The sequence below is a fragment of the Lithobates pipiens genome, unplaced genomic scaffold, assembly GCF_037356315.1.
Source record: "Lithobates pipiens isolate NorthernLeopardFrog02 unplaced genomic scaffold, aLitPip1_a1.2 Scaffold_18, whole genome shotgun sequence".
In the NCBI taxonomy this organism is placed as follows: Eukaryota; Metazoa; Chordata; class Amphibia; order Anura; family Ranidae; genus Lithobates; species Lithobates pipiens.
Window position 1 is genome coordinate 319,578,155 of NW_027507758.1, and position 17,311 is coordinate 319,595,465.

The 17,311-nt window shown below is 40.5% G+C and overlaps 1 protein-coding gene across 1 annotated transcript in view; it reads left to right on the forward strand.

Moving 5' to 3' along the window:
* The window catches only part of UBE2J1 (ubiquitin conjugating enzyme E2 J1), a 42,561-nt gene extending 26,429 nt beyond the window's left edge, over window positions 1-16,132 (forward strand). The window contains exon 8 of the mRNA XM_077487261.1: window positions 13,527-16,132. Within this exon, the coding sequence (XP_077343387.1) occupies window positions 13,527-13,796 (270 nt within the window). The 3' untranslated portion in view covers window positions 13,797-16,132. The remainder of the gene's footprint in view (window positions 1-13,526) is intronic.
* Window positions 16,133-17,311: the final 1,179 nt, after the last annotated feature.

The following is a 17,311-nucleotide window of genomic DNA, read 5'->3' on the forward strand; positions in this document are numbered from 1 at the left end:
CTGTGATTTGAGGTGCTTTCCAAAACCAGGAGAACAATGCCCATTAACATGAACCCTTATACACCCCTTTCTTGTGGGTTGTGTGGTGAAATATCAATCTCTTGAGGGGCTCTGGATGCCACTTTTGCCAACACTTTGGGTGTCTACCACTGAGACTGTGGCTTCTACTGTGACCCTCAAGTCGTTACAGGAAATCGATCACAGAGAAAGTTTGTTCGTATTTTCCCTGCTGCATTGTATCTTCTTCCCTCTTACTTACAGCAGCTTTCTAGGAGAGAAGGAAATGTCTGTAAGGCCTCTTTCAAAGTGATCTATGAAGGGTCAAATTTCAGAGGCAGCAGTTCCAGAGTGGCAGTTTGCTGCTTCCTGAAATTCCTGTTTTTTTTCCTTTTTTTTTTTCCGGAACGGCGATCTTGTGTTTAAAATAGCAGCATTTTAAACGTAAGATCGCCGTTCCAAAAAAAAGGAAAACGGGAATTTCAGGAAGCAGCAAACTGCCATTCTGGAACTACTGCCTCTGAAAATTCAATGGGACTGTGCCACAACCAAGTTTGGCACATTGTGGCACAATCCCATTGACTTTAATTGGGTGATTGACCAGCAGAATGCCTGCCATATCTGACGTGCCAAGGCAAATTTGCTGAACGATGAAGTACAGAATTGTGGCTGTGGCAATGTGAATGAACCTGAGCTGCTTCCATGTAAATTTGTAGATAGGCTGCCGAGGGCACTAAAATTTGGATCAACCACCTGTTATACTGCCCCCTTGCCACCTGTATGAAGTTGGCCTAACTGTCAATAATACAGTAGTGAAAAATAAAGTAATGTACACACACACTATATTACCGAAAGTATTGGGACTCCTGCCTTTACACACACACATGAACTTTAATGGCATCCCAGTCGTAGTCCATGGGGGTACAATATTGAGTTGACCCACCCTTTGCAGCTATATCAACTTCAATGTGCATGTGGACAAGAAGGCCTGACTCGCAGTCTCTACTCTAATTAATTCCAAAGGTGTTCTATCGGGTTGAGATCAGGAATATGTGCAGGCCAGTCAAGTTCCTCCACCCCAAACTCGCTCATCTATGACTTTATGGAATTTGCTTTGTGCACTGGTCCAAATCATTTGGTGGAGGGGGTATTCTGGTGTGGGGTTGTTTTTTAGAGGTTGGGCTTGGCCCCTTGGTTCCAGTGAAGGGAACTCTTAAGGGGTCAGCATATCAAGACATTTTGGACAATTTCATGCTCCCGACTTTGTGCAAACAGTTTGGGGATGGCCCCTTTCTCTTCCAATATGACTGCGCACCAGTGTACAAACAAGGTCCCTAAGACATGGATGAGTGAGTTTGGGGTGGAGGAACTTGACTGGCTTGCATAGAGTCCTGACCTGAACCCAATAGAACACCTTTGGGATGAATTATATATAATCCCCTATTACAAATCGGAAACTAATATAGTAGTTTAGTGTTTTAATTTAACAAGTATTATTAAAGTGTCACTAAAGGCTATTTCTTTTTAGTTTTGGATAGAGTGGAGATGGAATAGAACACGTGTTGTTTTTTGTTTCGTTTTTTAATCAGGTTATTTTTTTTAAAGAAGGTCAAGAGAATTTGACTCAATACAAAACAGAAGTATTATAATAACCTATAGGGATTTAAAAAATATTACCATACTCTAACATACATAGGACGGCCACATAATCTCTAAATAAATACTTTACAACAAATTACACATAAGTATATGCTTTTAAAAACATGGGTACCTAAGCACCCTATGATAACCTATGACAAACCTAAAACAAAACAAACAAAAAACACCATATGTGCTGTCCGCCTCGTCATGAAAACCCCTTCAAGAGACAAAAATGGATCTAAACTCCTATGTGGTTCGATATGTCAGTGTTTCTCAACTCCAGTCCTCAAGGCGCCCCAACAGGTCATGTTTTCAGGATTTCCCTCAGCTCTGGTAATTACTAAGGCCGTGCAACTGATCAATTCCCCTATGCAAAATAATGGAAATTCTGAAAACATGACCTGTCGGGGCGCCTTGAGGACTGGAGTTGAGAAACACTGCGATATGTAGCCCAGGTTGCATCGTGTTTATCTAAGCTATCATGTTCCACTGCCAGTAAATATTCCAGATACATGATTGAATCAATTTCCAATACCCTTTCAGGCAAAGTAAGCACTACTGGAGATTTCCAGTGTCTTATTGCTCTAGCTGCTGTCAAAAGGTGGCAAAGTATGTCGCAGTTTGTTTCTAATAGAACTTGACAATATGGACAGTAAAGTAATCTGAGGAGTATTGGGAATAAAAGTCCCCGTCGCTTTACAATAAAGTTGTAGAACAGAGGCCCAGGACCTCTTAATCATGGTGCACTCAGCCCATATATGAAGCATAGTACCTTCTTGGTTCCCACATGCTAGGTTGCCAACACAAGCTAGATACAGAAGAATATTGACGATGTAAAGTATCTGGGCACCTGCACCATCGATTGCTAAAGAGAGCTTGTGAGACAGTATAAATGCCTGCTCCAAATCTCCCTCACTAATTAGTTTTTAATTTCTTCTCCCACTTAACAGTGGACAGGAGGGTTTGGATGAGAAGGAAAAGAGAAAATAGAATAGATTTTGGAAGTTGTTTTCTTTTTGGGGAAATCACTAAGTAGTAGATCCTCAAAGTAGTATTTGAGATAAACTTCTGTTTATCAGCAACTGAAGCAAGAAATGAATTAATTTGTTGCTGCAAAAAACAATTTTCGTCCATATTCATCAGAAATGGAAACCGAAAGATTAGGGAGGGAGCTGTCTTCTGAAAGAATTGAAGCCAAACGGCAAAGTATTGATTTAGTCCAAGGACCTAGGGTGCGACAATGTGTACCCCTATCAGAAAAGACAAATCAAATCAAATAGAGGGGAATATAGCTGGCGATATGGAGACGCTCTGTCAAGGTCTCCCATAAACCCAGTGTCTGTTTTAGCAGGTATTAAAGGGTCCAGTGTCCTTACTCTTAGGAATCCAGGGGAGAGCTTGTAGATCCCACAAGGCTAATGATCAGTCTGAACCCACGGTTTGCCTTGGCAATAGTGAAACCAATCTACGATCCTTTTTAGGACGGATGCTTGATAGTACAAAGCTGCATCCATGGATACATGGCATTCATGCCGCCTCTATTCCTAGGTAGAGAAAGCACTTTACGATTCAATCGGGAACATTCTGATTCCCATATGTGAAGGCTGTAAAGGCCCTCTGCAGATTATGAAAAAAAGCAGCTGGAATATATACTAGAACTGTTTGGAAAAGAGATACAAAGCTTGGAATGACATCCATTTTCAGTGTAATGATTTTCTCCACAAGAGGGGTTTCCTGTCATAGTTTTGAAGAACAAGAATGGTTTTATATAAAAGCGCTTCATTGTTAAGAAAGTAGAACTTTTGATCCTGTGGGATATGTACCCCTAGATATTTTAAAGAAGTTGAACAGATTCTGAAAGTCGTGTCTGTATTGTGGTCGCCGAGAGTTAAACATTGAGAATTTCCAATTTAAAAAGATTGACCTTGAATTTACTCACAAAACCAAACTTAAAATTCTTGTAGAAGAGAAGGTATGAATATGTGGGGTTGGGTCATGTACAGCAGGAGGTCATCTGCAAATAGAGACAGTTTGACCTGAAGTGGACCTACAAATATCACAGGGATGTTAACCACTTCAGCCCCGGACCAATTGTCAGCCTAAGGACCAGAGGTCTTTTTACAATTTCGCACTGCACTGCTTTAACTGTAAATTGCGTGGTCATGCAATGTTGTACCCAAACTAAATTTGCGTCCTTTTTTTTCCCACAAATAGAGCTTTCTTTTGATGGTATTTGATTGCCTCTGCGATTTTTTATTTTATTTTTTGCGACTATAAATGGAAAAAGACCGAAAATTTCAAGAAAAAAATATATTTTCTACTTTTTGTTATAAGAAAAATCGAATAAACTCAATTTTAATCATAAATTTAGGGCAAAATTTATTCAGCCACATGTCTTTAGTAAAAAAAAAAAATGTCAATAAGCGTATATTTATTGGTTTGCGCAAAAGTTATAGCGTCTACAAACTAGAGTACATTTTCTGGAATTTACACAGCTTTTAATTTATGACTGCCTATCTCATTTCTTGAGGTGCTAAAATGGCAGGACAGTACAAACTCCCCCCCCCCCCCCAAATTACCCCATTTTGGAAAGTAGACACCCCAAGGAAATTGCTGAGGGGCATGTTGAGCCCATTGAATTAATATTTTTTTTTGTTTTTTTGTCCCAAGTGATTGAATAATGACACAAAAAAAAAAAAGTTTACAAAAAGTTGTCACTAAATGATATATTGCTCACACATGCCATAGTTATATGTGGAATTGCACCCCAAAATATATTCTGCTGCTTCTCCTGAGTATGGGGATACGACATATGTGGGACTTTTTGGGAGTCTAGCAGCGTACGGCCCCCCCGAAAACCAATCACTGCCTTGAGGATTTCTAAGGGTGCAAATTTTTGATTTCACTCCTCACTACCTATCACAGTTTCGAAGGCCATAAAATGCCAAAATAGCACAAAACTCCCCCAAATGACCCCATTTTGGAAAGTAGACACCCCAAGCTATTTACTGAGAGGCATGTTGAGTCCATGAAATATTTTATATTTTGCCACAAGTTGCAGGAATATTAAATTTTATTTTTTTTTGCACAAAGTTATCACTAAATGATATATTGCTAACACATGCTATGGGCATAAGTGAAATTACACCCCAAAATAAATTCTGCTGCTTCTCCCGAGTACGGGGATACCACATGTGGGGGACTTTTTGGGAGCCTAGCCACGTACGGGACCCCGAAAACCGAGCACTGCCTTCCGGATTTAAACTTAGCGATCGCAGGGATCAGGCCTGACTCTGCGAACGCTGCAATTATGTGTTTAGTGTTTTGTAAGTGACAGTGATCGATCGATACTGCACTTGGGTGGGCTGGGCGGAGGGGCAAAACGCAGGTGCTAGCAGGTATCTGGGCTGATCCCGCTAACAATGCGTTTTTTTGGAACCCTAAACTGCTGGGGACGCTAGTATAGATCTGATCAGATATTGATCTTTTCAGATTCTATACCACTATGGGAGGTTTATGCTTTGCGCGTGGGTGTTAGCGGTACTGGCACTAACCTAGCGCTGCCTGGGGCGACGCAGACCCTGACCCTAAAACCTAATTGATATCATCCACCGGGTGATCAGGGGGTTAAACCTTTATTGGGTAATAAATGGTGGGTGCCCTGATGCTATAAAAAGCAAACTAACTAACCAGAGTCACCCGTAACACTTATACGGTGATCACTGGTGAAAGGGTTAACTAGGGCCAATCAGGGGGTTCAAATTTTTATTAGGTAGTATATGGGGGTCCCTGGCGCTATATAAAAACCTGACGGGGAACCAAAATAACTAACTGGCTAACCAGCGTCACCAGTGATACTTATACGGTGATCGCTGGTGAAAGGGTTAACTAGGGGCAATCAGGGGGTTAAAACCATTATTGGGTAGTATATGGGGGTACCTAGCGCTATAAAAACCTGGCGGTGAACCTAAAAAAATAACTAGCTACCTAGTGACACTAATGCAGCGATCAGAAAAACGATCGCTTAGTGACACTGGCAAAAGAGGGTGAAAGGGTTAACTAGGGGCAATCAGGGGGTTAAAACCATTATTGGGTAGTATATCGGGGTACCCAGCGCTATAAAAACCTGGCGGTGAACCTAAAATAATAACTAGCTACTTAGCGGCACCAGTGACACTAATGCAGCGATCAGAAAAACGATTGCTTAGTGACACTGGCAAAAGGGATGAAAGGGTTAACTCTAGGGGGCAATCAGGGGGTTAAACCTTTATGGGGGGGGGGTAGGGGGCTACCCTGGACCTAACACTTACTGCTCTGACAGTTTTTACTGTCACACCTGACACTAAATGCAGTGATCAGAAAATAAATGATCACTGCAATCAGTGACACTGTGACTGGGAGGGGGAGGGGGGATCGGGGGGTGATCGGGGGGGGGGGGTTTGTGTGCCTACATGTTAGTATAGTGTTTGGTGCACTTACTTTCAGTGTTCTCCTCGTAGTCCGGTTTAAAAAGACCGCCCGAGGAGAATGACATCACTTCCTCCCTGCTTGTGTTTACTATACACAGCAGGGGGAAGCTTCTCATTCGCCAGGAGCGATCAAGAGGGGATGGCCAGAAACCAACGGCCATCCCCTCATCCCGGATCGCTCCTGCAGCGAAACGGACGGCTGCATCCAGCGGGAGGGGGTCCGATCGGACCCCCCACCCGCTGGAAGGCGAGCACGTACATGTACGTGCTTGTGCCTGTCGGTGCCATTGCACTGACGTACATTGCCATGCGGCGGTCCTTAAGTGGTTAAGATTACGCCTAATGGCAACCGTCAAATGCTCCATTTTTAATATATAAAGCTAAGGGCAACACTGATGCAAACCATTATTAATAGGGAATCGTGCAGAGAGTGATCCCTTGACCCTCGCCCTTGCAGAGGGGCAGGCGTCCAAGGCCAAAATACTAGAGATCATCCTAGGGCCCAGTCTCATTTGGACTAGTGTATGTCACAAGACTGCACAACTGACCCTGTCAAAACAAAAGCCTTCTCTGTGTCTACTGAAAGGAGGCACATGGGAATAGAAAAGAACTGGGCGTGTTGCATTAGCAACATTGTTTTAATTGTATACGCCCATGCCTTCTGTTCAGTGACTAAACCCACCTGGTCAAGATGAATAAGAACCCTGAAGCACCAATTGAAGTCTATTAATCATCTTAGAGTAAATGTTTAAATCCACCCCAATTAAAGAGGCTGAAAATGTTAACATAAAGCGTGATTTTTATCAGGTTTTGGTATTTAAAGAAATGTGTTTAAAGAACCTGAGTTGGAAATGACTCCCCTTGCGATACCGCATTGAACACCTTTAAGCAAAAACGGAGCAAGAACATCACAAAATTGTCTATAGAATTTTTAGGTAAAACCATCTGGACCGGGACTCTTCCCTGGTGAAATACTATGAATTGAAGTAAGAAGCTCCTCCTCCATAAAGGGGGCCTCTAAAGCGTCCCTTTTTTCTTCGTCCAAGACTGTTCGAGGATGTTCAGCAACATATGTTGCCATAGCTTCCTCCCTAGCATCTAATTTTGAGGACAAAGAAAACCTGTAAACTATATAAATCCATGATAATGAGTTCAAAACCCCTGGAGAATGGAAACGGGATCATGGACTAACGTACCATTGGGAGTCAGTATTTTAGAAACGTATGTCAGATTTGTTCTCGATTTTAATAACTGTGCAAGGGATTGTTCTCCAATTTGTAGCGTTTTACCATCTGGTGGTCATAGAAGAACTATATAGCTCCAACAGTCTTGATCTAGTCACCAAAATTTCTGTTGGGGTATTCTTATGTTTAATTTCGAAATCTCGTAAATGAGTAAGAGTAAATATTATCATCTCCGACCGTTCCTCCTTTGAACTATAGCCATGTTGGATAAAATCCCCTCTTAACACTGATTTTAGTGCCTTCCATTGGAGTGGTAACGAAGTGGGGTCAATGATGAGATCTGCAGGAAGTTGCGAATGGTCATAATCATCGTTTGAAAAACACTTTTATCTAAGTATAGAATTATTATCCACTCCCTAAGAGGGAAATGGAAGTGTGATCTGGAGAAAAAGAGGGGAATGATCTGACCATATCTATGCCTCAATGTCGCACATAGGCGACCAATCAAGCCCAGGATGACTAACAAAAAAATTAGTCTAGCTAGCCTACTCACTATAGGTTTGAGGAAGGAGGGAAAAGAAAGTGTAGTTAGTAGTTTGTGGATGAAGACTCCTCTAAACATCCACTAGATGGCGATTATAAAGCCTCTCTTGAAGAGATTTCAATTGACCAATGATAAATTGATGATTGAACTGGAAAGCAACTTTAACCTGATTGGAATTGGGTAGATGATTTGCAACAGTAAATAGTCTTCCCCAAAGATCTTCAAAAGTAGATATCTACCTTTTACGGTCAGGCCTCTGGTCTACAAGAGTCGGGGGGGGGGGGGGGGGGATTCTTATGAATACCAATAGACAATCCCTTAGACTTACCCTTGAGATTTGTACTATGAAACCAATGGGGGCGTAGTACCTATTATGGCATACGGGTACACGATCTGACTGGAAAGGGGGCTCCTGGAATATTACAATTTCAACTTTTGATTTCTGAAGAAAATATAAAACATTTTCTTCATAAAAACATTTAAACTCTTTCCATTGTAAGAACAAAGCTTAAGGGGGATCCACCCTCTTTATCTGTCCTGTTTACTGTTATTGAAAGTAAAAGAAAATCCCAAATGTTTTAGATTGACATCAAAAAAGAAATAGGTGACCCTGTGATACACAGAGATTCCCTTACTTTGGATAGATGTCCTCTCACTTCCTGTTTTGGCCCTGGGAGAGGAAGTGAAGAAAAATCTCCGCAATAGGACACAGATGACAAAAAACAAAACAAAAACTGTTCTAACCTCCTGTTCTCTATCAAAAAAATAAATAAATAAAACAACCAAAAAAATGTTTTTTGCCTTTAGTGACAATTTAACCACTTGCTGACCGCAATACGTGTATATATACTTTGCAATTTACAAGTGGTTTACCGGGATCATGACTGAAGATATTGGCTATAAACCCCAGTATCGTTTTCTTACAGCCAGCGGCTGGCTTTCTCATAAAAGCGTACCGAGCAGCTCATGAGCCGCTGGAATGCTTTAAGAAGTGGCAGGAGAGGACACCGCTCATATACCATAACGGTATTCGCACCACACATGTTGGGTATCACCGCAAACGTTAGAGCAAAATGGTGACTGGAGAGCACAGTGTGTGATTGTTCCTGTTTTGCTGTGTGGAGGAGGGTGTGTCCTTTCACTCCAATCAGCTCTTAGAGCTCTCCTCATGGATGTAACTTCAGCTCTCCACCCCTTGTTTTTCAGAGCTGAGAGATCCTGTGTTCATTTTGCACTTTGGATGTAGGGGAAGGACAGCTGTAGATAAACTGGTACAACTTATGTAGGAGGATTTTTTTTCCATCACTGGAGAAGGAATTGGGACTTTATATGAAGCATGTAACTGAGAAGGTGACCATGAAAAAAATGTGTCTGAACAATTGATTATATATCTGTACATATTGGATCTCAATACAATGCACATAGAAAATTCTAATTTTCATTCCATATACAATTTACAAAACAAGGCATCATAATAAAATAGCATAGTATTCCCTTTCCTCATTGAATGTTAATTAGGGATGGAGGCATCTGACCAATAGGTCCTGTGCCTCATATAAAGTCCCACAACACCCCCCCCCCCTCTCCTTTAAATATGTAAAGGTAATGTTCTATCTGACAAACCTTTGGATCGCCAGAAGCCTGTTTTTTAAAGTTTTGTTTAAAAAATTTCAAAATTTGTAAACAAACACATTATTCCCAATTTTCTCACAAATCTCCTGTTTAGTAAGTAACAAAGGAGAACTGATCCCTCTATAAAATAGCAGAAAACCAAGCTTTCTGCCCTCCAAAGTACTGTTCTATACTGGATGGCTTCCAATACAAGATTTTAACTGTCGTACTCCCGAAGAGATAATCTGGCATACCAGCCAGTGGTGAGGGTAAGTATCTAGGCAGAAGATGGTTGTTTGCATTACGGAGGGGGCACTGAGGGAGTTGGGGGCTTTGATATCAAGCTTCTTCTTTTTTTTCTTTTTTTTTTTCCTTAAATATGAAATGTGATGAGAGCTTCTTGTTTATGTAATACCGCTTTTATAATTGTAAGTATTAATTTGGCATTTGCCTAATTCTCCCAGCCTGTGGTACTTATATAACACATCCATTATGGGAGTGCAGGGAGCCTGGTCCTGAGCCAAAGCAGCTGCTGTAGGACTTTTGTAAATGCAATCTAAATTCAGTGATAAATTGTGCTCAAATCCTAGATAAGCTGCACTTTATTTATTTATTTGTTTATTTTAGCAGCGATGGGCCTGAGGATTGCTATAGACAAAAACACGTCTAATAACGTCAGACCATCTGCTGTGGCAGGCTTTGCATTTCACAGGCTCAGTAACTGGGGGAATACCCTCCAATGACGACTTCACACTAGAGGAGTTCAGTGGTCCTTTTTTGTTATTTATTTCTTTTTTGTTGTGTGTTTTTTTTTTTTTTTTTTTTTTTTTCCCTTTTCTAAAAGCCCCTTTTATCTTGAATGCTCTGTTATACGGGGGAATTTACACAAAGAACAAACACAATTCGCATGTAGTGTATGACGTAGCTGATGACTGGGACCTGTCTCAATGGAAATGCATTAAGCTGCGGAAAGCTTACTCCACATTCAGTTACATTTGCTGCCTGATCTCATTTATGCTGTAGGCTAAGCAGACAACTGCCTAACAAAACAAAGTACTCTGGAACAAACTGTTAACTTCAAACGCTAAAGCTTCCTATGCAAAGACAAATGCAGAATAATTGTTTTTGTGGAACACTTAAACTGATGAACTGTGCATTAATATTTGTAACTTGTGCAAACATATTTGCTTTGTCTTATCTCCTGATGTTATAGTATGCTTTTTGTGTAGGCATTAGCGTTTTAAAGGATTAGATTTTTTTTTTTTTTTTTTTTTTAGCTTTTGTTTTTCCACCACAGTTATGGTCATATTCTTGAAAAATATATCTTCGTATTGTGATCTCAAGTTTTGCGCTACTTAAAGGAGAAGGCACAGCTGTACTTCTCCTGTGCATCAGTTCTTTCTGTACTCATGTGACCGGTTTTCAGCCTGCTGTCGGTTGACGTCACAGTGCTGGTCCAGGCTCAGGAAAGATTGCAACCATATGGTCGGGATCCACCCACCTGCGTGAACCGGCACCCAGCTCAGCCTCTCAATGACGCACAGATAACCCTTTGACTGTCCTAGATGATTAACCAACCCCCCCCCCCCCCCCCAGCCAGTGTCATTAGTACAGTGACGGTGCATATTTTTAGCACTGACCACTGTATTTGTGTCACTGGTTCCCGCAAAGTGTCCGATTGTCTGCAGCAATATCGCTATAAGTCGCTGATTGCCGCCAGTACTAGTATGAGAAATCAATAAAAATTCCATAAAAATATACCATAGTTTGTAGATGCAGTAACATTCACGTAAATCAATCAATATACACTTAATGGAAATTTTATTTAGCAAAAACGTAGCAGAATACATATTGACTTAAATAATATGAAGAAATTCGATGTTTTACATTTTATTTATTTTTTTGGATGTGTTTTATAGCAGAAAGTAAATTTTACAATTGTCTATTTTTTTTTTTAATTATTATTTATTTCTACGCAAAATAATAATAATGCAGTGGTGATCAAATACCGCCCCTATTTGTGAGGAAAGCTCTAATGCTCTATTTGTGGGGAAAAAATTACATAATTTTATGTACGTGCAATTGTCAGTTAAAATAACGCAGTGCCTTATCGCAAAAATTGCCTAGTCATGAAGGGGGTAAATCTTCCAGAGGTCAAGTGGTTAACATTTGGTTAATGCATATTGGTATTTAGTGTATGGAAAGTTTGACAGTTGTATATAAAATGTTGATATGACATGCCACCATACCTCATACTATGTAACTTTTTTTTTTTATGCCACAGCCTTTTTATATTTATTGTATTCTGATTTGCCTAAGGTACTGTGCAATCAGTGCCCAGTCGTGTTACTTGGGGTGGAGAAAGATGGATATTTTTTTATAGATCTAATTATAGCTAGACCTAAATATCCCCATATTGTATCTCTTCAAAAACCCTTCAAGTACAGTAAAATACCTGTCGATCTGCAAGAAATGCTCTTGGCTCTTAAGCTTTGTTGTGAGCTGACGGCATAAATTATTTTTGTGAACTGAGTGGTGTCAATTCTGCCCACTGACTTTTAACAAACTTCTAAACCCTATATAACATAAAGGCTAAGCATTCTGTAGTCCAAGATAGCAAATGGGGCAAAGCAGTATCTTTCACATAATACAGGAAGTGTGCAGAGGAAACAGGACAGCTCTAAATTTCCAAAATATTTTTTTTTTTAATCAAATTTATTTAACACACATTAACCACTTCCCACCCAGCCTATAGCAAAATGACGGCCAGACGGTGGTTCAGTTATCCTGACTGGGCATCATATGACGTCCTTCAGGATAACAGCTTCCACTTGCCTGTGGGGGTGCGTATCGCGGCGGCGATGGGTGGTGCGGTGCGTCAGTCTGACACAACACTACACTGATCTCGGTAAAGAGCCTCCGATGGAGACTCATTACCACGATGTAAACAGGAAAAGCCATTGATTTGAGTAATGCCCAGCAATGCCACCCATTTCATCAGTGCCACCTGTCAGTACCGCCTATGAGTGCTCATCAGTGCCGCCTTTATCAGTGCCCGTCATTGAAGAAGAAAACATACTTATTTACAAAACAATTTAACAAACTTTTTTTCATTTTTTTTTTTTTCCCCAAAAATTTTTGGTCCTTTTTTTTATTTTTTTAATTTATTTTATTTGTTGCACAAAAAATAAAAATCACAGGGGCGATCAAATCCCACAAATAGAGCTTTCTTTTGGTGGTAACAAAATGATAAACAATTTGTTTGGGTACAGTGTAGCATGACCACCCAATTACCATTAAATTTGTGACAGCGCTGAAAATTAGCGTGGGCGGGAAGGTGTCTAAGTGCCCTGTATTGAAGTGGTTAAAAAAACTTCCGATTGTATATTTATCAGGCAGGAGACAAGAAGTTTACGTTTTTCAGGCTTTACATTCTAAGAATGGAACAAAAACAGGCCAAATATAGACCAATTAATTATATGTTGTTGGGATCAATGAGGTGTGCAAGCAGTATGGAGTGGGATTCAGTAGATTCTAGTAATATAAATGATATGAAAATATAAAGATTGCAGAAATATGTAAATGCATATTTAGCCTGCATATATGTTCTTATGAGGGAAAAGAAAAAGACTTTGCATGAAAATTGGTTTCTTTTGTTTTTCTGTTATTCATTAGTATACTGTTATTTATACTAATGGTAGCTCTATACCAGGCATATGCAATTACGGACCTCCAGCTGTTGCCGAACTACAACTCCCATGAGGCATAGCAAGACTCTGACAGCCACAAGCATGACACCCAGAGGCAGAGGCATGATGGGAATTGTAGTTTTGCGATAGCTGGAGGTCCGCTAATTTCTATACCATATTGGAAATTTAAAAATTAAAGAATAAATAACTATTTTTGGCTTTTTGTGTTAATAATATAACAGTTGTTGGATTGGGTTTTCATTGAGTGTCTTTTTGTGGTTTCAGAACAATAGCAAACTGACAGTCGGGGTCACAGTAAAATCATATACACTGGGATATGTTGGAAAAACACCTATGCACTGTTCTTAATTCAGCAATCCCCTTTTTTCAGGCTGAGACCCATGATAGAGAAGCTCCATCTGGTGAAGAAGAGGAACAGCCAGCCCCAACTCCCAATGTGTCCATGAGCCCTCGGCAGCGACGAGCACAACCGAGAAGAAATCCGGCTTCTCCAGGGATCATCCCAGTCCAGCAACATACTGGCGATGCAAGCAACACCGGAACAACACTGCTGATAGTATTGCTGACCTTAGCATTGGCAGCGCTTATTTTCCGTAGAATATACTTGGCCAACGACTACATTTTTGACTATGAGCTATAATGTTTGGTTTGTTCTGTAAGGGATTGACATGAACACTTGTTAAAACGTGTATCAGTTATAACAACTGTTTAAGGGAATGACTTTCTGTTAAAAACAAAAAACAAAACCTTTATCTGCTTAAATGGCTGTCTATGGCATACTATAATATTGTTGCTGGAGTTGGCTGGATCTTTCTTCCAATCAGGCTATACACTTTGAACAAGTGCTTTGTTTATACCCATGTTTATAAGTTTACTGAACAAAGCGAATAATGGGTAGCACACCACCTATTTTGTAGAAAAGAAAACTACTGCACTCCCATGATAGAAATACTGATGCAAATGAGTTCCTTTTTTCTTAACCTTATTTTGTGCAAGGTTTGTAGTGGATTGCTTTTTGCACATTTTCTTTCTATGTAATGATAAACATCCATAAACCCAAACCATTGGGTGATTGCTGGCATGTTCCTAGGGCTGAATATATATATCTACACCAGTGGTGGTCAATTTTTTTTATTTATTTTTTGGCATAGGGAGCCTCAAGTGCAGCCCCTTGTATCTCCAAAGGACCACACATGCTGTAATATATTGGAATGGTCAGTGAATGTAGGCCTGTAACAGCAGAGGGTCAAAGGCTCCACAAATGCTGCTCTAGCAAAGCAGTCCATTATTGTGTGGTGGAAGTGTCAATTATGAGTGCCAGCTTTAATTTTACATCCAGAATTAAATCTGCTCAATTAGTGCATGGCTTTAATCAGTAGTGACTCTGCTCTAAGCACCTGTATTGACCAGGGACACTTTTTACCAGTCTAGTTTTATGTAATGTTGCACAGTCTGGGAAAATGACAGTGTTCAGATAGACATATGACGCAGTAGGTTGATTTACTAAAACTAGAGTGCAAAATCTGGTGCAGCTGTGCATGGTAGCCAATCTGCTTCTAACTTCAGCTTGTTCAATTAAGCTTTGACAATAAAACCTAGAAGCTGATTGGTTACTATGCACAGCTCCACCAGATTTTGCACACTCCAAGTTTAGTAAATCAACCCCAGTGTTTCTACTTGGGATGTAAGCAGACGGATTCAGTGACCAAAGTGGCCAGTATAGTAGATATGAGTGTTTTTGCTGCATGACAGTATATATGCTGCATGGGAGTGCTAGGAAATGCAACTGCCTTTTTAGATTGCACAGTTTTTCTGTCTGGAGTTGTTGGGGTGATTGAGCCTCGGTTCACACTGGTTGTGATGCAGAAACCAGCGCAATTTCTGTGCAGCATCGCATCTGACTCGCAGGCAGTTCGCACTGCTCTCTGCGCACTGCTGTGGGTGTCAATGTAAAGTTAATGACACCCCCAAATCTGTTTGCAGAACGCAGTGTGGACTGTGAAATTGGATTGCATGGGTCTCTACAACCATACAATCCAATTCCAGTGTGGACCAAAAAAAGGGTCCTGCACCATTTTGATGCAATGCGATTTCAGCCATACAAACTGTATGGCTGTTTTCCCATTGCACAGATATCGCAGGTGATGTGCACAGCAATGCGATGTGAGTCAAATGCAATGTCTGGGATCGCATAAGTGGCAACCCAGCCTTAACCTCCCTATTTGTCCAGTTTACCATCATCGCTGAAAAGAAAAGTAAAAAAAAAACAAAAAAAAACCCCACGTTTATGGGTTGTTCTCAGAATAGTGATAGAGGGTAAATTATCCGATGGGGACGCTAGTTCTGGTGACCCCCCCCCCATTGATTTTCTCAATCTGCAAGAACTTCCTCTCACTTCGTGTTTTGGCTATGGAGCTGGAAGTGATAGTGTAAAGCCCCAATGGACACAGATGGTGCAAAAAAAAAAAAACCCACAGGGTTTATAACCCTTCCTTACTCTATCCAAAACGAGAAGTTTTGCCTACAGTTCTACTTTTAGCATAGATTGGCTAGCTAGTTCATTAGTTTCAGAGCTGCATTTTTATTAATGCAAATTTATTTATACTTCTTTTTTTTTTTTAACTTGGCAAAGACTTTTTCGAAAAGGACTGTTTCTGAAAAGGAGTCTTGGAAAAAACAAAATCAACATGTGATAATACATCACAAAATGTTCTTAAAAAAAAAAGGTGGCCGAAATATTTTCTTGCAAATTTTTTTGTTTTTGTTTTTTGAGGAGAGGGGTTCAGGGTTTGTCTCTGAAGATAATATGGTCAGTATCCTGTAGTCTATTTTCAGATGTATATCTTGCTTTTTTAATTAAAAGTAATTACTTAATTTGTTCATTCTTACATTTATTCTAATGTACTATATGTAATTACCTAAAATTATTGTTCTCTGAAAAATATGTCAACAATAAATTAAGTGTATTGAGTTTTATTCTGAAATTTAAATATGTGCTTTTGATATAGCTAGCTGTCTTTCGTAGCACCTGTTAGACAGGAGCAATCTCTTATCAGAATTTAAAAAAAAAAGTGCCAAGCAGTGAACATGGTAAGGAAAACGGCAACATGTTTTTGGGATCCAAAGATCTCCCCCTCAACCTCAAGCCACATCAGAGAGGCAGCGGGAGATTAGGGGAATTAACAAGTGGCTGGGGTGCTGGTGTAGAAAGGAGGTGTTTGGGAGAACTGGGCTGACTTCTCAGTTGGCTCTTTAGCAGGAACAGACTGCACCTTAATGGGGAGGGTGTAGCTCTGCCTGAGAGATAAGCTGGCTAAAAAGGGGCTTTTAAATTAGGTAATGGGGGAGGGTCCATATGTAGAGCTAGCCAGCGTGGTACAAAGCTCAGCAGGTAATATTGTTGGCATTAGTGGTAGGGTGACTAGAATATCAAAACCCAAGTTGGCAAATCCAAATTGCAGCAACATAAGTAACAAGGAAATAGTATGCGACCCGACAAAATTACAAGGCTTGTATGCCAGTGCTAAAAGTCAGACTAACAAGATGAGAGAACTGGAGCTGCTAATGTACGAGGAGGATTTCAGTTTTGTGGGAATTTCAGAGACTTGGTTTTACAGCTCTCATGATTGGCTGACAACCATTCAGGGGTATTCCCTATATCCTTATATCGCTGAGACAGGGAGGATAAAAAGGGGGAGAGGTATGCTTGTATATCAAGAATGATGTGTAAGTGAATGTGAGGGACAATATCACCAAGGGAGGAGGTGGAATCCTTGTGGGTAGTGCTCAAAAGGGAGGAAACTAATAGCAAAGTAATGCTGGGCATATGTTATAGGCCCCCTAACCAGAGGGAGGTGGGGGAGATGGCTCTCCTATCACAGCTTGGAATGGCAGTAAGGATGGGAAATTCTATTATAATGGGGGATTTTAATTATCCAGATAGACTGGGCAGAAGGAACCGTGCATTTGTCTAAGCCCTTGTACACACGGTCAGACATTCCGACAACAAAATCCGTCGGATTTTGTCCGATGCTTGTGTTGCATACACACGGTCGGACAAAGTTGTCGGAAAATCCGATCGTTCAGAACGTGGTGACGTTATTTCATAACAACGGGACTACGTTCAGGCTAGTAGCCAATAGCTTTGGTCTAGGA